Source organism: Haliotis rubra, unplaced genomic scaffold (genome assembly GCF_003918875.1).
Source record: "Haliotis rubra isolate DU_JTF1 unplaced genomic scaffold, ASM391887v1 Scf499, whole genome shotgun sequence".
Taxonomy (NCBI): domain Eukaryota; kingdom Metazoa; phylum Mollusca; class Gastropoda; order Lepetellida; family Haliotidae; genus Haliotis; species Haliotis rubra.
The window spans coordinates 547,298-571,088 of record NW_025767189.1 but is presented as its reverse complement, the minus strand read 5'-3'; the positions used below and the strand labels follow the sequence as shown (position 1 = coordinate 571,088).

Here is a 23,791-nt window from a genome sequence, read left to right as displayed (position 1 = left end):
ACCAACAAAAGAAGAATGGAGTTTCAGCCAGTAGTAATGGCAGCTGGATCAGGGGTCCAGGATGACAGACTTGACCACCAGGTGTCCGAAGGCTCTCCTCCCAGTGGGGAACTTTCCACTGCTGTGGTATCCTGTCAACATGCTGGAAAGGGCAGGCTTTGAAGGTGGGATATCAACTCAGTTTGTGCATTTGCTGGCAATCTTCACAGTTTCAGCAGCAGGGTTATGCACAGATCCAGCTAATCACATGATGTACAGTTTTGTTGGTACTTTAATAATGTGTGTGTTTATTATTAATGAGAGTTCAACACTTCAACTTAAATCACAATGTTCACAAAAAAATGTCATTTATGTAGCATGTATATGTCACTCTTTTTATCATTTTTATTAGTGTTGGGAATTGGTTAAAATCTCATAATTGATGATTGGTTCATTACAACCGATCAAACATCAAAAATAATTGGTTAGCGTCATTATTGATATTTTCCTGGTAATTTTTGTTAATACACAAAAAATAAAGAAGAAACATGTAGTACTTTTTAGGTTTTTTGCAAACTGCTTAAAATACATTTGCAAATTTCACATCTTTAAAGGATGACGAGTATGTTAGGAACTTAAATTTCTTGGAGTCTTTAAGATAAATTCAATCATATCTTGGAACCAGTTTGTGGTGCTTATGAAATGTAACAGACAAAACCAACCTGGTGAAAAATATTGTTAATGCAAACAAGTGTTCCAGAATTGTTTGTGTTCAATTATGAGAAAACATGATCGATTGCTTGGTCGTTTAGTCATTACGACCAATCTTCGATTATTTCAATTAATCAGACCACCACTAATGTTTATCTAAATATAAGGCATGGACTTATACAATCACTGCAAACACAACCCTCTAGGATCATAGAGATATGTCCCCAAATCTTTTTTGGGAAATAAATTCTTTTCCAATTTTGTTTCAATAACAGTTAACTCCTGGCAAGATTCTGTCTTATTCACAAATAGTATGAGCCTGTATGATATACACTAGTGTAGGCTCAGTGGTAGCTGCACAGGTCATGTGACAGGTCACATGTTACACTAATCCTCATTCCCCTGATCCTGTAGAATCTCCATGGGTATATAGAAACATGGGGATTCAATAAATTTGATATTGATCAGTGATAACTGCTGGACACAAAAGTGTAAAGTCACCAGGATGATGATTAAAACAATCATTTTATAATCAAATGTCAGATTACAATAATGATACAAAATTGTCATTAACATGTTCATCATTGTTACATCATATATTGACTTTGAACATACTGATGTTGAGTAACTCTCAGCATGGGCAGGGTGTTCTCCTTTCACTTTATCATCCTTTGATATGTTTTACAGAAGCGATCATAATCGTCTTGGAATCATTTGCAAGTGATGCCCAAAAGGCCCTCTGTGATGTCTGTGATGTTAAAATGAGGTTAGACTTTGTCAGCATCCCCGACAACGACTATATGGGTACAGCTGATTCCCTCCGCTTCATCAAAGATAAAATCAAAGTAAGATTGCGATGCCCCCTGGGCCCCCTGATTTAGTAATCTGTGGTAACACTGTGTAAATCTTATACCTGTTAACATGGCACACTGATCCAGACTAAAATGAAAGTGTATCCACTGTACTGTATTTGTGCTTCATCAGGGAAACTGCTCTAAGAACATACAGACTTAAACAGAATACACATTTATTACTGATGTGTCAACACAAACAATGCTGATCAATTTATGATGGGATATGGCTGTGAGTATTTTGTGTATTTTCAGTATTATGGAGAAAGAAAAAGAAGAGACATAGCTTATATAAACCATGAACACATGATGAAGAAGAGAATATTTACTATTCAGCCTCTTAGCATCTACAGACCGCCTCCGTGGTGTAGTGGTTAGAGCCTCCGCCCGGAGAGCGGAAGGTCACGGGTTCGATCCCCGACCGCGTCATACCAAAAGACGTTAAAATATGGTACTTGTTGGTCCCTGCCTGGCGCTTGGCATTAATAGGTACAACAAGGACTGGTCGGCTCGGAGTCAGTATACTGTGTCTGAGTGGGGTATTCATGCTTCACTGCAGCATGGTATCTCAGTGGGCTAGCACTAAAAACCAGCTTAAGTCTGGGCTAGTACACGCAGCTGCACATACACATACACACGCATGCACGTCGTCATATGAGCGAAATATTCTCAAGCACGACGTAAAACCCTATTTCACTTCACCTCACCTTAGCATCTACGTTTGTTACTATCATTACCAAGATAATCATAATGCATATGATACAGTTTGTTTTGCTGGATTATAAATGTCTGCTGAATATTCATTCCAGAATATTACATATCTGATATTTGGGATTGCACTTTCTCGGTAAACATATGTTACACTTGACCACTTGGTAAATGGCAATGTGTATTCATGAATTCCAGAAGTTTCTACAGGAAAGATGATTCTTCTATATATTTCAGACAGACGTGTTGATAGTGAGTTGTGACCTCATCTCTGACATTAGTCTCCACCAAGTGGCCAATGTTCACAGAGCGTACGATTCTTCCCTCACCATGTTGTTATCTCCCCTTCCGGAGCAGTATGCTGAGGTGGCAGTACCCGGCATCAAGTCCAAGAGGAAGAGGGGTGAGTTGTGGAGGAAGTGGTGTTTGCCAGGAAGAAGATGTCAGTAGAAACTGGTGTTAGTCTCCTTGGGTCATGATTGTTAAGGTAGCCATCCTGAGAAGTATTTTGTTTGATGATTGCGAGGCAATGGGTAGAGTGGCTCTGGACAGAGGTTTTATTGTATAGCAATGTATCAGGATTAAGTGGACAATGCTGGAAACAAGTCATACTGATTCAGGTCTTTGACATTTACCGCGAATCTGACATTGACAAGCCAACTGCAAATTCAAATCGAACAAGGGGACACAACTCTGCACAGATGACAGAAGCTTGTAAGGCTAATGACTTGGAAGGTCTGTCAGGAACTGTTTAACATAATACCACATTCAAGCATTGTGTGCCCAGCAGTGGAACAATAAGTACCATCTTTCAAAACCACTGCCCTTCCACTAGACCATGAGGCAGTCTTGATAGATTGAAGCACATGTAAGTGTGAAGTAAGATGAGAGGACCAGGTTCTAAGGGATAATGCTATAACACACGCTTTCTATTTCAGAGCGGGATTTCATTGGCTTGGATGAGAATGGGAAGCGGGTTCTGTTCTACACTTCTGAAGTTGACCTTGAAGAAACCGTCAATTTTAGGAAATCTGTTTTAAAAAAGTAAGCTTGAATTTATTTAATATAATTTCTTGCTTAGCAATAATGACATTTGGAACTTGATATATATATGTGTACGAGGTATGATAACCCGTGTTGTGATTGTAGGTCTGTAATGGTGGAAAGACAACTCATGTCTGTTCATCACAATCCAGCGTGATTGTTTGTATATTTTGTCCTTTCAGGCACCCATGCATCAGTATACGTTCCAAGTTAACCGACTGCCATTTGTATATATTGAAGAAGTGGGTAGTGGACTTTCTTGGAGAAAACACGTAAGACATGCTATAGACCAGTGCACTTCCAGATAGGGCTGACTAAGATGATTGATAGTCGGAAATATTGTTGGTGGGAAAATTTGTTATGGCTATTGATTTGAAAATTGCATCATCGTAATATCATAATAACTCCTATGAAATATGTTTTTTATTTATTCAAACAATGCACAAAGTTAGGCCTTTATTCATGGCCTACTTCTAAATCATGTTTAGGATAAATAATCAATGAATAAATATATCACCACTCACCAGTGATGTGAAATATATGTTGCTTTCTCTCAGAATGTTTCGGCATTTTTTTTTCAGTTACTTCTCCTATATTTATCCATAATCGATCAATATTAAGTTCATACGGTAATTACCATTCTATATAATGTACAGCTAGCCCTGCTTCCAGGTAGTCTTCAGCAGCTGTAGCCATTAGGAGAGGTGCCTCAAATAAAATATACCTGATTTATATACATTGTATTTGTGCATACCATATTTGTATTTGCATTCAATTCAAGTTAACAGCATATTTTATATAGTTGCTTTAGAGTAACCCATTCATTATCATTGATGCAGAAAACTATCAACAATAAAGAGTGAACTCCTGCCATACTTGATCAAGCGCCAGTTTACTAAACCCAAGCCTCCTGAAACAGATCTCCACAACACTAACATGTCACTCGTCTCCATGGATACCAAGACAGGTATGGGCACATGATATTGTCGTGTCAAAGATGTAAAGCAACTGATTACAAATATTGCATGTATGTATTTGTGCTACTCATTTATCAAAAGCTATTCTTTAGAATTGTAGACTGACTGGAATGTAATAATAGCACACTTCTCGTTGGTAATGTTATGCATTGATATCAGAGGTTTGCAAATGTATACAACCATGGTCATATGGGTAGAGCATCCACACAAACAAGGGAAGGCTGATGGTTCGATCACAACCCAAGGGTGTTACCCTGAATGTGGGGCGGTGGGGTAGCCTAGTGGTTATTTCTGGTGTCCCCTGCCATGATATTGCTGGAATATTGCTAAAAACGTGGTGTAAAACCATACTCATTCAGTCACTCACCACCCTGAATGCCACTAGGCATTGATGAAACAGGGTCTGGTACTCCGAGAGCCTGTAGAGTGTCAACATTGAACTGTGGCATGGTATTTCAGTGGGCTGGCATTGAAGGGCACAGAATGTTTGACATGTGTTAAGCACATCTCTATAAAGTTGCAAGACCACAACATTATTCCCTATTTTGTGTCACCTTACCTTGTAAATGTGTGAAACAGTCATGCCGGGCACTGTAGAGCTGCTTCCCTTTACTGCTAGGAAAAACTTTTTGGGTTGTGTTAAACATTCACTGCAAGTTATGATCTTTGGTTTCAGCTGATTAGTAAACACTGACTACATATATTAGACCTGCTTGCTCACGTGAAGCATGTGCAACTCACATACCTTGATTTTACTTAAATACTAAATGGAAATCAATCTAGTGAGTGAGTCAGTTTAGTTTTATGCCGCACTCAGCAACATTCCAGCTATATGACGGCGTTCTGTAAATAATCGAGTCTGAACCAGACAATCCAGTGATCAACAGCATGAGCATAGATCTGAGCTATTGGGAACCAATGACATGAGTCAAACAAGTCAGCGAGCCTGACCACCCAATCCCGTTAGTCGCCTCTTACGACAAGCATGGGTTACTGAAGATCAATATTCTAACGCGGACCTTCACGGGTCGGAAATCAATCTAAGCCGAGATGGATATCAGTTGAATAGTATGAAACAACTGCATCAGTGTGAAGAGTTTAAATCATCCTAACATAGTTGTATTTCTTGAAGGCTTTATATGTTTTGGAACTAAACACACTATCAAAACCAGTAAAATATAATAATCTCTTGTATCTGAACTGTTGACATAAAACATGTATGACTGACTGTTGCTTTGTAAACTGTGAGGACTCAGTGTTGTTTGTCCCTGTGTCCAGATGTCCATGGCTACAGAAAAGGTGATGAGATGACCGCACTGATCGAGGAACTCTCCACATGGATTGACCATGATGGTGACATGGCCGACTGTTTCCATGGTGAAGATTTCCGGTGCTATGCTTACATACAGGACAAGGGTTTCTGTGTGCGGGCCAACACACTAGCCACATACTGTGAAGCTAACAGACAAGTGAGTATTGTCATACTGATAAATACCACTATATTACACGATAGTCCAACACCACATAAGGTAACCACAATGCACAACATTATTTGTATTACCTGGTCAGTGGAGTGACTGAGTTGTATGATACTCATAGCAATATTACAGCAGGGCTCCAGATAATTTTCATGATCAGGAGTACGTACTCCATATTTTTTCAATATAGGAGTACTGGAAAACAATAAGATTTCATTTAGAGTACTGAATGGAATGTAATGGCGTATCAGTAATCTTGTGTTTCGTTTCATATATAATGCACCACAACATTGCTACTCTTGTGTAAACAGGTCAGTAAATAATAAAACAATACTTTTTCAGATAAATACGTCTGTAAATGATTCTGAAACCGTACACCATTGCTGTGGTCCGTATCTGCTACGATTTTAAAATTGTTTCCTACCGTATCGTGCTTATTTTATATCCGTACATACGCCGATACGGCCCTTATCTGGAGCCCTGTTACAGTATTATCAAAGCAGGGACACTAGAAATTGGCTTCACAAATTGTATCCATGAAGAGAATTGAACCTGGGCCATTTGGCCTTGGGATCGAACACTTTATTAGGCTACCGTGCTGTTTCCAATCAGTGTGCAGTCTATGGTCATTCTCAGCTCCCTGGGGTGCCTTGGAGGTGCTGGAAGGTTAACAGTCACATTATCTTCTGTACCCACTGAGGACACATCCACAGCCTAATGAACAGGAGCATATTTCAAACTGACACTTGTCTCATCATGCACAAGAGACAACACGTGCTACATGTGCATCAGAGTAGGTCAGAACCGAAGTCCTGGAAACTGTCAGGAATCAGCCTGCCAAATACGATCACCCATCCAACAACTGTGAGCAACCAGTGTTGCTTACATTTGCTGCCTGTACACAGGAAAGGGGCCATGTAGCTTATACAGAACACCACTATATGGTTCTTAAATGTGACATTGCGCATTATCAGCCCTGTGTAATAATCAGTTTTTTCAAGACAAACCAGTTATTCATATCGTGAGCAAAGGTCCTCATTATCAGGGTTTGATAATGCACAATCAAACAAGTCTATCTGCCATTTGACATATTTAGGTGCATTTAGGATATTACCTTCAACTCTAACCAATAATCAACATCAGGCTGCCATTATATAGCTTTAATAACAAAGACATTTAACATTTGTGGCATGTTAGTTTTTTTATGTTATGCTTTTTTGTAAAGCATTTGGTCGGTACCGTATGTGCGATGTTTTTTAGATATAGACTCTTTTAATTCAGGGGTTTTCATGTGTGTCTGGTGTCTTTCCAAGTATCCTTTTGGTGTTTGACCCGTTGTGTTTTCAGTTTGCACAGGTCCTAATGATAAACACACAGGCTTGCTTTCAAATAATAGAGAAATGTGAAAGCCAAAATTAAATTTTTCAGATCTCTTTTTCGTTCACTTTTACATTTTATTTTGATGCATTTATAGTTACACTTAATGTTCAGTAACACTTGGTATCTGTAAGATGGCACTAAAAAGTGATTCATAATAGTCAGCTTTGGCCTCAGACATGCATTGTGTTCTATTTTCTGACTTCAGATTCCACGGCTGCTCAGTGTGTTAGCTCCATCCAGAGAGATTAATAATGTACATCCATCAGCAACTATCAAAGAAAAGTCACAGGTTGGAAATCTAATTCATCCATAAAGAGTCTATAAGTGTGAATTTGCAGTGGATTTGCTGAATCCATTTATCAATGTGTAAAACTAAAAGTCAGTGTGTGATGAAAAGCCTTTGATGAAATCAGTTTCAGACAAGCAAACAATCTGACTTGTTTTCCAATAGCATTTTTCTGTGTATCAACAAATATATTCAAGTTTGCTAGATATAATCAATTGTATCAGACTCCTGCTCGAAACTAGTTTACCTTATTGTCTTATGGCGCACTCAGCAATATTCCAGCTATATGGCAGCAGTCTGGACCAGACAATCTAGTGCTCGACATGAGCTTGGATCTATGCAATTTGTATGCGATAATATGTGTCAACCAAGTCAGCAAGCCTGACAACCCGATCCCGTGAGTTGCCTTTTAAGACCAGCATGGGTTGCCGAAGACAAATTGTAACCCGGATCTTCATGAGTACTCGGAAGTAGAGGCTAGAGACTGAAAGAATAATTGACATGTCGTCAAATTGATTTGGTGTTTGGACATCTATGTGCATCAGTATGGTACATGTGTATCATTACAGGTTGGATCCGATTGTCTTGTGAGTGAGGGAGTGATTGTTGGAGAGCGGTCGTCCATCAAGCGGTCAGTTGTAGGACGGCATTGTACAATAGGTGACAAGGTCAAGATCACTAACTGCATCATCATGGATCATGTGACCATAATGGAGGGGTAAGGGTAATTTTTAACTGTATCGTAACTCAAGATGACAAGATTTTATTTAAGTCTTACATTTAGAGAATGTATGAATACATTTGGTTGCATGGTCATAGGGTGTGCTTTAGCACAGTTGTTGTTTTTACTGCATACAGTAACAAATACACAAATGTATGTACCATAAGCATTAAATACTCAAATCATATAACACATATTATATTAATGACAACCTGTCTTGTTATAGAAAGTTTATTTATTTGAGGAATATGTATGCTGATCATGAACGATGACAAAGACATTGATTGCAAAGTTATCATGGTTATATCACTGCTCAACATAATTTGTAATGAGCAGTTTCAAAACAATGATTTGTGTACGTGTTGTTTGCAAACAGCAATATTCCATCCATTTATGATGGCACCCTGTATTTAATCCATTCTGAGACATACAAAACCAGTTATCAATTTTGTGAGTAATGATCAGGAAACAATGGCACACATTCGAACAAGTCTCCATGCCTGACCACCCTATCCTTTTAGTCATCATCTCAGAACCACAGTCCTTGTGGCTCGCAAGCGGACCGATGAATTGCAGGGAGGAGTGCAGAGAAAGGGACAGCCAGGTGTTCGAGAAGCACGTTCACAGACTGATTTATTCATTAACCTGTGCTGTGCCGTCTCCATCCGTTCTCGAACACCTGGCTGTCCCTTTCTCTGCACTCCTCCCTCGTAACAAACTGAACTGTGTCAATATTTTAATGATAGATTGTTAAACAACTTTATTATTTTTAGGACAAAAATTCTGCAAAAACCTCAAAGAGTGGGTATGATGTTTTGATTATGATCAGCGTTTCATTGAGTATTTTATGTTTATTAGTTTTCGAGTTAGATTGCAATTCATCGGTCCGCTTTTGAGCCAAACAGACTATAGAACAGGTTGCTTGGGGCCAATTCTAATCCACATTCCTCCTTCTGAATCTTGTTTTATGGTAGTCACAGCCCTGTGAGCTGTAAGATTTGTGTGAGCTGAGCTGCATCAAGTGAGTGTGATCATTTTGCAGGTCCAACCTACAAGGCAGCATTGTGTGTGGACAGGCTCATATCTCCGAGAAGTGTGAACTCAAAGATTGTATCGTAGGTCACTCTCAGAACATCATTGCCATGGGTATGTATTGTGTGTTATGTCATAGTATGAACCGTTATGAATACTATGAGCATTCATTTGTTTGTGTGTGTAGTTCCTTTCCAATTTGATGGGATAACCCCAAAATGAAAACGGTTTTGAACAGCCAAAGCATAAAGTCACTGCCATAGGGGGGTTTACATGTGCACAGATGTTTCTCTGTTTAATCTAAAATCAGAACAGATTGGCCTAATGCAAGCTTTACAGTGCTCTCTTAGTATGGTTATGCATAGTTACATAGATATTCTACTACAGCTGTGACAGTACGGTGGATGACAATACGTATTTATCTATCAAAGTGACGTTAATGTATCGTTAACTCTCTGTAGGTCTTCAACGACAGACGCACAACCACAGTAAACAAAGATAGCTCCACAAATCAAAATAGAGCTACACATATTAGGATATTTTCACAGTGTCTAATGCCTAGACTCCTCAGAAATAAAACAGTTGAAAAACATTTGCAATATATTGAATGGACTCTGTAAGATTTGATGAATTGTCACATGGCGGCAGTCAGTCTGGGAGGTGCCATGCTCTCCATGTATGGAACTCTGAAGACAGAATATTATATAAAGTTGAAACAATATTTCCATCCCAATATCTCAAGTTATTTCTGTTTCAGGCAAGTTTACAAATGAAGCCATCATCGATGTGGACCGAATGATGGAGATATGACCACTATGCGATATACTGGATGTACAGATTGTTATTGGGGCTGTTGATACAGATAGCCTGTTCCTACTTATAACATTGGTAGTGACTGCTTGACTTTTTATTGTACATGGCCTGAACCTAAGATTTACTATTCATCTCAACACTATATGATGACCCTGGTCCAAACAGTGTCCCAAGACATTCATTACCAGGAGTCTACAAGACAGAGGACCCTCCTGAAAGAGTCTTAATCAACTGTGATACTGGACTTCGTGAGCCATGAGAATTGCTGCAGACATCACATGATAATCTTTGTTAAACTTTCCCTAGTCCATACTTGGTGAGCCAACCTGTAAATGTTGTTTTGCATCACAGACAGCAATATACATGCTCCAAGTCATGGCCTCCCAAAACTCGAGGAGAGGTACATGCAGTTATATCCGCCTGGTGCCACACCGAAATAATTTAATGTGTCAATATAGATTCACAAGTTTATGCCTAAAGTATGGGATGCTGGGGATCTATTATGGTATGGAATTTACATTTTTGTCAACTTTAGTTCAAGCTTCTTGCCCCTTTCATTGTGACATGGTGGACCTTATGTTATTGAAATTGGATCATGACAGCAACATTTCTTTGACAATATTTTTTTCTACTGAAACCTAACACATGGCTAAGTGGCCATTTGTACAAATAAAGAAAACAGTGCTGATAACATTCTTCTGTTGTTTGTGGAATAGATATCTTCATGAAATGCAGTACTATAATATGTCATATGTGTAAGTGAGTGAGTCGGTGAGTAATATGCATTTATTCACCCTGAAGTCCGAGAGTGCTTGGTTGTCAAAGAATATTGAACGCATTTCAATGGACAAATAATCAACAGAAGTCTGTAGTACTCTACACATAAGATAAAATTTTATTGACAACAACACAATACATTCATAAACTGGGAAAAAAGAACATTTACTTCGAGAAAAAAATCCTATACATAAGGATCTTCAATGAGAAGACTTCTCACCAAAGACTTCACTATTAATAATCTTGGTACACAATAATCACCCTGATAATGTAGATAACACATTGTGGCACCTACTGGCACTAACAGTTACCAACTCCAGGAAGCCACTGTAAGGGAGTGTTTTGTTTGTTGGGATTGACAGACAACAACGTTAACCTTTGGAGGTTATACAGTGGAAGGCATTGTATGGATTCAAATAGAATAGAACAGGTACTGGCCAAGCATATAGGGTTCAATTTGCCATGATATAACCTAGGAAATGGAATAGTCATTAGATAAAGTCATTCTGACATAATTGGACAAAACAATATTAAGTTATTTTTTAATATCAGTGTATCATGACTGCTTTCAGTTCATCTCAGCCAGTCCTATTTCAGTGGTAATCTCTATCAGGGAATGTCTACTATATCTGAAAGGTAACTATATTTTGACAACAGTGATTACCATAGTGGGAACTCAATGCAAAAGCTGCCATAATACAGTCATAACCGTCAAGAAATAATACAGATGCCAATATAGTGGCTATATTGTAATAAATAAAACATTATTAATATGGTATAAGTGTTCATGTCCAGACTTCTTTGAAAGGAAGACTGGGTTTGTTGGCAGTCAAAAGTAAACAACTGTATTTGTGTTATTCATTGATAAGTAGAATGTCAGCTGTCGGTAGGACCCTGCCAATCATGGAACGTGTGTGTGCTATGACTGGGTAATCTCTGCGGGAGGGGGGTCATGGGGCAGCAGCAGGCAGTGGTTGGCGAGAGGGGGCTGCCACTTGGCATTCTTGTGCTCCAGTAGAAACTGCTGATATGTCATCACGTTGATGATCTTCCCCCGTTGACTCTTCTTCTCCAGATACATGCCTAAACATAAAAGACACTATAGCTGTAGCCACGCTGTTCGATACATTAAGACATTCAGTCCCAGAGGCCCAGATAAGCTGCGTATCCGGGTAAAATACGCATAGAAAATTCCCATTTACGCATTGAAAAATAATTGTTGCGTACCAATTACGCATTTAAAATGTTAGACACGCAAAAAGTTTAAAACAAATGCGTACGGAATATATTTATAAAAATCACTTGCGTAATGAAAATGACATCGATTGCTATCAGTATAGAATGAAATAATACTTAAGTGAGTAAAATGACTGAAATACGCACATATTTGAAAGCAGTGGGTAACGGAAATTGAGATACCCACTCAACATTTTTAATACCCACTCCAAAAATACAGTGGGTACAGTACCCACATGAGCTAAATCTTATCTGGAGCTCTGCAGTCCTTAAGCTTGCTGAAACACTTATCTTCAAGCCAACAGAGGTTTATCACGAAAAGTTTCATTTCAGAGTGTGATTATTATATGATTATTACTCCCATGGATGACCATGTTGATCAATAAATATTATATGTTTTATTAAGACATTGTTTCTTTCCTCCAGTAACTGCGCCAGAGTAGACATACCAATAAAAGTCCAATCAATTTCCTTCATTTGTTGAATCATTTAAAATGTCGTTAACACAGCCTACTGTTACCACAGTTACTCTTCAATCTAGTCAGTCTATTGGCAAAGCATGTGTTTGTAACACTGACTGCTTTCAAAAATATTGCATGTTTACAGACATTGTTTAAATTTTACTTTTCAGATTTAGTTGCTGCAAGCAAGATGGGTGTGTAACATTGTGAAAATATATGAAAATACCGGTACATCTTAAGCAGTTATATTTTTATACTAAAATACTATACATGTTCTGAGGTTAACAACTCTATGATATGTACACATGTAGGATGCCTAACATCATATTCTGTCAGTGTAAATGAACAATGAGGAAGGACCCACTGTTTGTTTCTTCCTTACCTAAGTCACTTCTTGGTGGTATGGAAATACTTCTAGTCCAGTCAGGTTCCTCCAGCAGTAGTAAATCTCTTATGCTCTTAGCAATTATCTGGAAAACAGAATCAATGTAAAATACATCAACCGACACATTGCACGATGCTGAAAATTTTTTCATTAAAATTATTTCTAGGACTAGGATCGAATATTTCCATATATACAGATTCTGTTTCAAAATACAAAATGGTTTGAAGCATGATTAAACATGTTATTCAGTATCATTTCACTAAGGAGTGAGGAGGCTTGTATTTGTCCAGCTTTGTTTTATTAAGTGCTAGCCAGTAGAGATATAATGCCAATGTTTAAATTGCATAGAGTCAGCTCTCGTTAATCCAAAACTCATTAATCCGACAATCACGTTAATCCGACAACAAATTAGGGAACCATTTACTTCACATTATACTGACTTCAATCTTACCACTCCTAGTTTTGTCCCTTTGTGCCAAATGACAGGCAAGGTAAAAGTAACATTTTTTAACATCTTTAGGCATGACACAGCCAGAGGACGGAACGACCATTCTTCCTTTCCAGTCGCTCTATTGACAAAAACACAGAGGTCATTTCTACCAAGTGATTCAACCATACCTTAATATGTTCAAAGTCTGTAATACCAATATTTGGAAAGGCAGATGCTTCTATTTCTATTAGTTTTCTTCCATCAATCTGGTTTGTTGTGAAACATGGCTGAAAAAAAGGGACAGCAAGTTGTTATAGAGTGTATGAAATAAGGCCCGTCCGACCGCCCGAGACGGGCTGGATTTCTGACGGACAGTCTAATCTACAGCTAGCCAGTCCGATGGTCGGGTAATATGTTAGATGTTCCATACATATCTTGGTGTCTGGTCTGGTTAAATCCATTTTGGGCTGGTAACATTTTGAAGTTACCAGCCCTGATGTCTGGCTGGGTTTTTGGCTTATTTCAGACACTCTGTTATATTTTGAAGCCTATCTCCAGTCTATATGAACCAACTTACATTTATTAATTACTTAGTTAAACAGTGGAAACAGTTGACTGTTTTGCCCAAAGTAAGCTAAAAACAGTATGTAAATCTTGATAAAGTGTATATGTTTTGTTTGTTGTTTAACGCCACACACACTCAGCAATATTCTAGCTATATGGTGGCAGCCTGTAAATAATCTAGATCCTGGACTAGACAATCCAGTGATCAACAGTATGAACCTTGATCTACGCAACAGGGATACGATGTCATGTGTCAACCAAGTAAGCGAGCCGGCTAGCCGAGAGCCGGCCACACGATCCCGTTAGTCGCCTGTTCCGACAAGCTTTGGCTGCTGAAGACCAATTATAACCCGGATCTTCACGAGTAGAAGACACTAAACCTAGCATAACATTTACCATATTATTTAGGATAATAGGTTTTTCTGTAGAATATTAACCTAATCAAAATATCTACCTGTGAAGAGAGTGTTCCATTACAACAACAATATCAAAACGATTACTGATCGAAAATCGGACTTAGAATCTTTATAGTACGAAGTAAATTCAACCATTATGCATAAAAAATATTTAATATTGTGCATTCTTGTTAAACCTTATATTGGGGAAATCCTAGATCTTCTATCCAGTCTGAAACGTGATCAGTTGTCCATTGTATAGCAGGTGGGACACGTTCATCTTTCAAGTCGTTGACCAAGGCTTCCTTTCTCGCCATCTTGTTTATGGTTTCTAAGTAATGTCACGTGACTAGGGGAGAACTCGTTGCGTACAACTCCACAGGCTCCCTCTGGAAAAAAAGAACTCGCTATGTTTGTGTGTGTTAACGCGCGCGCACGTGTTTATATATACGTTTTCTAATAAGGTTTATCATGAAAAAATAGGTCTTTAATATTTTAATTATATATAAAGTACGCCTCATTTCAAATTGTCAGTAGCATTTTTTATTTATTTATTTCGGATTTTCCAGGATTACAAAGCTTATTTCCATGAACAGCTTGAACAACACTAAGGCTTATTTTATGGAACGAATATGTTTCATAATGTTATTGAAATGTTTAAAATGTTATTCAAAACGTCATGCTATAACATGAGTGAAACTATTTCATAACATGTCATTGAAATATTTTTTAAACGTTGCGGAAATGTTTGCACGAACATGTTTAATGAAATATTGTCATCACGTTAAAACATTGTGCAACACATTTATGCCATATCATACAAATAATGTCTAAATCTTTCAAAAATACTGAAAATGTTTTTGAAATGTTTTCAAAATGTTGTTCAAAAACGTCATGCTATAACGTGTTTGAAACTAATTCACAACATATTAGTGAGATGTTTTTAAAACGCTGCAGGAATGTTATGCAAGAACATGTTTAATGAAATATTGTCATCACGTTTTAAAAACATTGTGCACACATTTATGCCGTATCATACAAATAATGTCGAAATCTGTCATAAATACTGAAAATGTTTTTGAAATGTTTTCAAAATGTTGTTCAAAAACGTCATGCTATAACGTGTTTGAAACTAATTCACAACATATTAGTGAGATGTTTTTAAAACGCTGCAGGAATGTTATGCAAGAACATGTTTAATGAAATATTGTCATCACGTTTTAAAAACATTGTGCACACATTTATGCCATATCATGCGAATAATGTCTAAATCTCTCATAAATACTGAAAATGTTTTTGAAATGTTTTCAAAATGTTCAAAAACGTCATGCTATAACGTGTTTGAAACCATTTCACAACATATTAGTGAGATGTTTTTAAAACGCTGCAGGAATGTTATGCAAGAACATGTTTAATGAAATATTGTCATCACGTTTTAAAAACATTGTGCACATATTTATGCCATATCATACGAATAATGTCTAAATCTCTCAAAAATACTGGGAAAATGTTTTTGAAATGTTTTCAAAATGTTGTTCAAAAACGTCAAGCTATAACGTGTTTGAAACCATTTCACAACATATTAGTGAGATGTTTTTAAAACGCTGCAGAGATTATGCAAGAACATAGTCATACAAATAATGTGTGATATCTCAAAAATACTGAAAATGTTTTTTAAATGTTTTCAAAATGTTGTTCAGAATCGTCATGCTGTAACATGGGTGAAACTATTTCATAACATATGATTGAAATGTTTTTAAAACATTGCAGAAATGATGTGCAAGAACATGTTTAATTGTGATCACGTTTTAAAACACGGTTTCTGTTGTAACGTTGGTGTGACATAAACAGTAAATACACTGCAATCACAAACAATTATCTCACTCAGCCATGTTCTAATGTATGACTTGTCATTAAAGTGCCTGAAATCTTTAGGATCTGTCATCACATTTAAAATGTGTTTTTATTATGACTTGTTGTTAAAAGGGTTTTGAAATGATATCACACCTACACGTTTTGATAACATTTTTAAAATGTTGCAACACAATGCCTTATTGTTACCGCGGGAAATGACGTCGGAATGACGTCACCCATCACGTCATAATTTTGCACCCGCCATCTTAATTGAAGTTTATTCAGGACCCTACCACCTTGTCATTCGGCTCATGGTGCAACAACTGGAACTGGATCATCGATGTGAACTCGGTTGCGGTGAGTTAATTTTACAGTCATTATTTTCATGTTTATGTACATTTTGATATTCACTCGATTAAAATACTGTGTTACTCAAAAGTAGTGGGGTTTTGAGAAACGTGATTCAGTGTTCCAACAGAGAATCCCGGTGACAGGGTTTTTGCGACGATGTAAGACAAAAACGTAATTTTATTTTACTAACCTTGAGTGAAAAGGGATATATTTATCTATTTCACACCAAAAATATCAAGTGTTTCCTTCAGAAATAGCGTTGATGATATCTTATCGGCGAAACATCTCCACATCTGGGATTTGTATACATTTCGCTCCGCCATGCGAGTGAGTGTTGTGATCACTCACGTGTACGTGGCTTCCTGTTTATATCTGGTATATTGCTTGTCACCAGCAGACGACAGATCTTACAGATTTTTTGCTATATTTGGTTATATAGGCAATTGATTTGCATCTGAAGTGGTATTAACGATCTCGGGTAAATAATATTGATATTTTTGCATCCGCCCTACCAGTGAAACTGTTTGTGCACTCCGATCGCGAACGTAATCCCCCGATATAGCGCGAGCAATGTAATCGTCGAAATCACCAGAACATCGAATTCAGCTCGCTTTGGATAAACATGTATATTATATCGTTGTGAAGAATGTCTAAGAGAGTTTGTACCTAATTAATTTTATGTTACATAAATAAAAGGATAATTAGGCTATCAAGAGCGAGCAATATGTGTTCAAGCAGAGTTCAGTAAGGCGGTTAATGCCGCTATTACGTTCGGTTTTCGATCGTAAACGTATGCACAAGCCAGTGGCCCTTATCGTTGTTAATTTTTTCCATGTTATTTCTGAAGGACATTTTCTTAATTTAACATTGCAGCTAATTTTCAATTTTTTAAACTATGACAATTTTGCTCGTTTAAGTCGTTGGAAAGTTGCGTCGATTTTGTACCACGAAAATGGGGAATCGAAATAATTTCGAAATTAGTTTCTGATCCACTTGACTGTGGGATAGTTACTGGCTGTCATAGTGTGTGTATGTTATAAAAAACTATTTCTTAACAGAAATGACAGACGCATTCTTGTTAATTAACACTGACTAAACTAAATGTTAAATGACCATCTGCTGGGTTGTCGGATTGTTGTTTGTCCACTATTACCGCATGTTTTCAAGTGCTATACTAAAGCAGAGACGATATAATAAATAATATTTATTATATGGTCTCTTATTAAAGGTACTCTGTTAACACTGTGTATTCTTAAATTTTCCCAAGACAAATTAATTGATCGGTTTTGGATAGATGTATTTCCCTTCTAGACAAGAGCCAGAAATAAACTTGTGGTCTACACTATAACGGGGCGTTGGCGATGACTAGTCCTCGGCTATGAGTTGTCACTGTATGGCCACTTGCTATACCACAGTGTATGGCCACAGACTATCACAATATATTGTCAGTGAGGTGATCAATGTTTGGTGATGATTTACATAAAAATATTGATCTAATTGCTTTTGCAGAAAGGATATATAAACAATGTCGAGGTTTGACACCAGTATATAAGTGACATCGTTTGAAACCGTGTTGATTAGGGTTTTTCTTGATTTTTCATGGTACAGTATTCCATAGTGAAAATGGCGTGGTCTCAGTTTAGTAAATGTTGGACCAAATAAAGTTGTTACAATTCTTGGTGAAATGATGTTTCGGTGAAACCGAAAACATCGTGATCGAAAACTGAAGAATCTGGTTACAATGCTCGCAACGAAATCGTACTGCAGCTGCAACCGGTCCGCGTTTAAGGCTTGAATCATGTAGCTAGTTACAATAGATGTGTAATAAATCAATTCCAGTTTGGATTCTGGGCTAGAAACGCTCGCCAGTAATCCAAGTTTGTTGTAAATGGGCACCCACCAAAAGCTTGAGGCAATTACATAGTATGTTTCAGCTTTAGACTAACTGGAGCTACTTTATATGCTTTATGGAAAACGGTTCAATTTATAACTTGTGATAATGTTGAACATTGTTATTTTCATTGCAGCAAGGGCGAATATGAGACAAGCATTCCAGGATACAAACACACTGTTACACATGATGGATTTATGGGAGAACACATCAAATATTCCAGGAGCAGTGAATTATGTAAGTGCAGCTGTTAAATACCATTGTCTATAAACATGTTGATATATTTTGGGCTTTTTTATTGCAAGATTTGATTTGTACTTGTACCCAGCCTCTGACCAGTAAGTGATATTCTGTGCTTGCTACATCTTTGGTATTCAGCACGATTCTGGATATTATCATATCAATCATTACATTCCAATAGTGTGTTCATGTCCACAAACACTGTCTGTACAAACGTGATAGAAGACTGAGTCTCCTGGTTAGTGTCACTTGGTTTGAGTAAATATCACATTTCAAGTACCTGCTTAAGATTATTGAAAGTTTTCTATATTTCAGAAATATGGATGACTGCAAAAGCAAAGAAGAAGATAATGAAACAAACTGAAAAAGTGTACACGTTTCCAAAATTATTAATAAAATTGTTGATTACAAGTCTGCCATTCTTTTATCTGTTTTTGGTGTCCTTGTAAAGATTAACTATATATGTCCATAGGGACATGTGTCGCTTAGAAACAACGTTAGAAAGACATATAGAGGTATAGACCCAACCCTATTATATAGTAAAAGGGTTGAGTCTAGACATCTATATGTCTTTCTAACGCTGTTTCTAAGTGAGACACGCCCCTATGTATATGTCTAACTATTTGCCACAGACATAAACTCTGTCAAAAAAGAAACGCAACCCCTGTATTTTAGAGATTTTGATCTGAAGTTTTAAGACGACACAGCATTTTTATTATTTAAGACAGAAGTCTGAAATTTGGCAGAATAATAACCAAGATGGGCATGTTTAAAATTGTCATTTCAAAAGTCATCTCACAGACACCAGTTTGTCACCAGGGGGGCGTCTTTCTCAGTATCTCGTATGAGCACCACGAGCTGCAATCACTGCACGGCATCTCCTTGGACAAGAACGGATAAGACGCCGGATTCTTTCCTGGGGAATGGCTCTCCACTCCTCCTGCAGTGCAACGCCGAGCTGTTGCAGCGTCTGTGGCGGCGGCTGACGTTGACGTACGCGTCGACCCAGAGTATCCCACAGGTGTTCAATAGGGTTGAGGTCTGGTGATTTAGAGGGCTATGGCAAGACATTGACGTTGGAATTCTGCAGAAAGTTCATTGTTGCACGTGCAGTATGAGGCCGGGCGTTGTCTGGTTGAAAAATCTGTGTCTGTTGGTCAATAATCGGGAGAAGGTGAGGCTGTAATACGTGGTTGATGTAACGTTGGGCTGTCAGGTTCCCTTCAACGATCACCAAGTCTGATTTCTGGTTGTATGAGATGGATCCCCAAACCATAACGCTTTCTCCGCCAAATCTGTCCCCCTGTCGGACGCAGATGGGCGCAAAACGTTCATGACGTCTCCTATACACACGTTTTCTTCCGTCGTGATGTTGCAAAAGAAAACGGGATTCATCAGAAAACCAGATGCGCCTCCAGTTTTGTAAAGTCCATATCCTTACGTTGTTGCACCACCTGAGTCGTCGGCGTCGATGTAGGGGGCGTAGTACAGGTCCAACAACTGGTCTACAGGCACGTAAACCCGCTTCTTTCAGACGGTTCCTAATCGTTTGAGCTGACACTCTCCTCAAACCTGGTATTTGTGTGGCAGTCACGGTTGGTAGGGCATGCCGATTACGCAGGTGATGGACCCGGATGTACCGATCTTGAAGGGGTCGTGATTCTTGGCCTTCCACTTCTCGGGCGATCGTTGGTCAAATTGAAGTTGTTGTAGCGGCTCCAAAGTCGGGATATCGTTGTTTTGTGAACATTTAGGTGCCGTGCAACAGTTCCAAAACTTTCTCCAGCGAACACGACCAATGGCGATATTTCGGTCGGCAGCACTCAATCGTGGCATTTTTCACACAGCTTTTCATGCGACAAATGAATGAATATAATACGAAAGCACATGGGCTTTTATACACCCCTACATTAACTGCCATTTTCATGATTTGCATGTGTTTTTTTTGTGCGAAGTCACCATGAGGGTCATTTCATGCGTTGTGACGGAATAAGCAATAAAATACACTTATGCGTACAAATGCAGTTGTTTGGATGGTAATCTTCATTAATTACGTGTATAATTTCAATACATTCGAATAACATTTAGTTTGGAAGCAATAACTTCATTCAAACGAATTTTTCATATCTGAGGACAGGGGTTGCGTTTCTTTTTTGACAGAGTTTATTATGTACATTGTTAACTGTTAGTGTTCTACGTTTTGTTCCAGTGGTTTACGTTTTAAACAAAAAACACCTAATTGTTATCAGGGCTATTCTATATGCTTGAAAGGTTAAAACTATATGTTCGAAGGAAATGTTATTAAAACGTTTTCAGAACCATACAAAATCGCATCTATAAAACGTTTTCAGAAAACCTTTATGGAATATATTCACTGAATGTTGGAGAAAACATTGCTGAAACGTTTCTGGAACCATACAAAATCACGTGAATAAAACATTTTTTAAAACATTTCCAAAACATCTCGAAAAAACATTTCAGGAAAACATTTTAAAAACCTTATAGTTAAACGTTTTTGAAAATGTTTCTAAAACATTTCTGGAACCATACAAAATCACGTGAATAAAACATTTTAAAAAATGTTTCTGGAACATTTCACGAAATGTTTTGGGGATATTTTTAAAACATTTCCGTGTTAGCTGGGAAGAAAGTAAAGGGTGAATATTCGGCTGTCTGGTCAAATGTATCAGGTAATAACCACGCAGATTTCACAACTTGAGCCTGAATCTTTCTTTGCTTTTATTTTTACATTGTATCTTCTTTTTTAAATCAGCTCCATCGTGTCTTTCACTTCTCTGATCATACTGATATGGCGACCCAGCCGTGACTGTCTGGTCAGAGTTACACAACATGTCTCTGTTTCTCACAAGCAAAGCATATTATTCTGAAAACTGGGATCATTTTGAAGGTCACGGTGTGGGTGAGTGAGAATGGTTTTATGCCGCTTTTAACACTATTCCAGCTATATGGCAGCGGTCTGTAAATAATAGAGTCTTGACCAGACAATCCAGTGATCATCAGCATGAGCATCGATCTGCGCTATTGGGATACGATGACATGTGTCAACCACGTCAGCGAGCCTGACCACCCGATCCCGTTAGTCGCCTCTTACGACAGGCAAGGGTTGCTGTAGATCAACTGTACCCGGATCTTCATGGGCATGTTGCTCAGGATTTCAGGCAGCCGTTGCTCAGGATTTCAGGCAGCCGTGAAACAGTTGAAATATTGCTGACAGCGAACGAAATTCAACGAGTAATTTCCCCCAAAAAGAAAATACCCAAATGATTTATTCTCAGTCTCTGCACGGACACAAACTTTCTTTCTGAAACCTTGCGTGTACTTGCAAGTTTAGCCTTTAGGTGTAGGTTGGATTTAAGTTAATGAGAGTTAAATTTTGATACAATCGCGATACAGTGCCCACTCAAATTCCCATTTTGACAAACTTCCATTGGTCGACTTGATATGCATTGTGACGATTTGTCCACATTTGTGTCATGACTTTATGTAAAAATTGTTTACACTGTTTCTGAAGTTTGAGTAGAAACCCCAACGTTTAGTTTTACTGACACCTGACCCATCTCTGTCCAGGGGCGGATCCAGTTTATTGAGAAAGTAGGGGTGCACACTCTTGAGAAAGGGGTGTGCACACTTCATTTTCACGAGAGTTTCAATGGTCAGTTAATAAAATTTCAGGACAAATGGGAGGGTGCGCACCCTGCACCCCCCAACCCTCTGGATCCGCCTATGCTGTCCTATTCCAGCTATATCGGCCTGTCAAATATGAATTATATTACAAGTGATCAATCGCACGCGTTTTTCTTAGTGTATTTTCTATAGTGATAATATCAGTCGACTATCGAATATAATTTAAGAATTTATTTAATTTTTTAGAAAGTAATGTTTTAATTAGTTTGGTTCTAAATGTGTTTAGATCGCTTTTTGTGGGATATTTTTTATGAAAAATATGTTGCTATGGACTTAATCTGCATCTTTCCCGACTTGGGAGATGAAAACTGCATGATTGTTGATAAAATGCAGAGGAATAACGGCTAAAAGGAATGTTAGTCAGATCTAGTTTGTTTTCAACAGAGAAGCAAACTTTCTTTTAGGACAATTTCTCATGGGTAATTCATATTTGATACTTGGAAACTTAGTAACGCTTCACATATTCTACAACAGGATTTACACATCAGCTCGCAAGTTAAGTTTAAGGTTGAGCACTGTTAGTATTACATGTACAGTATTACTGTTATATCCTGGCATGTCATTGGCTGACGAGGAAGCCCGAAGTGATGTTCACCCAGCAGTGAATGGAGACCAGGTATGATGAGATGGCCACGGGAGATTTGATCTTACAGGGAGCTGAGAATTAAAATCAAGCCACTCGACCTGGGTAATAAGGATTCATGCATTCAATTTGGTGAATGAAGCCTGGTGCATTATCATGGTATCAGTATTATTATTATCATCATTATAAAAGATGGCATTCATTGTCCTTGGAGTCACCAGCTGTTTTATGCAATATCTTTCAAACAATCAATAGCTTGTGGTGATGTATCCACTTGTGATCACGAAAGCCCCTTTTGTACACATTTATTTAGGTAAATAATTTGGCTAGTAAAAAAAACTCATGTATTATCTGAGCTCATGAAATAATGTACAAATAATTGTTGGTTATTCTGTAATTTATTTCCATGTCTTGATAAAATTTCCTTGTCCAGACTATATTATACGTGTATATAGCATAATGTAGCTGGATAATTGCTGAGTGCAGGTAAAACAAACAAAAAACATCTCTTTACGAAACAGACAACAAAGTCAGTGAGAAAGTTTAAGAATATTTTAATTAGTTTCAAGTGCATATTCAGTACAGCCTTTGCATATTATAGATTCATCCTCGACACACTAGTATGGTTGTGGTACCTGGTGTGCTGTCTTAGGTTCATAGTGGGGTTTACTCCAGTTGAGTTACCCAGAATATAACACCAAATCTGCAGCAAACAGTATGTGTTTTATTCACAATACTCAACATATTCAAGTAATTATGTTTTAACTTCTTTGAGAGGTATTTTAGAACTTGTATAGGTGAAGGAAAACCAAGTTCTATGGATAGTGAACTTCTTTCATTGCAATGAGTGCGACGTTTTGGTGTAGGTACTAACACTTGCTTGATATGGGTGTTAGTACCTACCCGAAACGTCCCCCTCATTGCAATAAAGAAGTTCAC

The 23,791-nt window shown here is 37.9% G+C and overlaps 2 protein-coding genes across 2 annotated transcripts; one reads left to right on the top strand and one right to left on the bottom strand.

Moving 5' to 3' along the window:
• Positions 1-10,671, top strand: LOC124291645 (translation initiation factor eIF-2B subunit gamma-like). Its single transcript, XM_046728696.1, is given in 12 exon segments — positions 1-51; positions 53-164; positions 1,378-1,535; positions 2,487-2,652; positions 3,188-3,293; positions 3,476-3,565; positions 4,133-4,260; positions 5,549-5,739; positions 7,334-7,417; positions 7,984-8,132; positions 9,178-9,281; positions 9,925-10,671. Coding segments are annotated over 12 exon segments (1,377 nt in total). The 5' UTR covers positions 1-15; the 3' UTR covers positions 9,978-10,671.
• Positions 10,672-10,852: 181 nt separating this feature from the next.
• Positions 10,853-14,575, bottom strand: LOC124291647 (sterile alpha motif domain-containing protein 15-like). Its single transcript, XM_046728698.1, has 4 exons — positions 14,426-14,575; positions 13,458-13,556; positions 12,837-12,924; positions 10,853-11,840 (listed from the first exon to the last, which is right to left on the bottom strand). Exons 1-4 carry the CDS (start codon positions 14,543-14,545, stop codon positions 11,677-11,679), a joined length of 471 nt encoding a protein of 156 aa, XP_046584654.1. The 5' UTR covers positions 14,546-14,575; the 3' UTR covers positions 10,853-11,676.
• Positions 14,576-23,791: the final 9,216 nt, after the last annotated feature.

Bases quoted from the DNA above. Each gene is read 5' to 3' on its own strand.
- LOC124291647 (XM_046728698.1), bottom strand. From the start codon at position 14,545: ATGGCGAGAAAGGAAGCCTTGGTCAACGACTTGAAAGATGAACGTGTC. The intron at 13,557-14,425 runs GTTTAACAAGAA...CCTTTTTTTCAG, and splicing joins TAGGATTTCCCCAATATAAG to CCATGTTTCACAACAAACCA. The intron at 11,841-12,836 runs GTAAGGAAGAAA...TTTTATGTTTAG, and splicing joins ACCACCAAGAAGTGACTTAG to GCATGTATCTGGAGAAGAAG.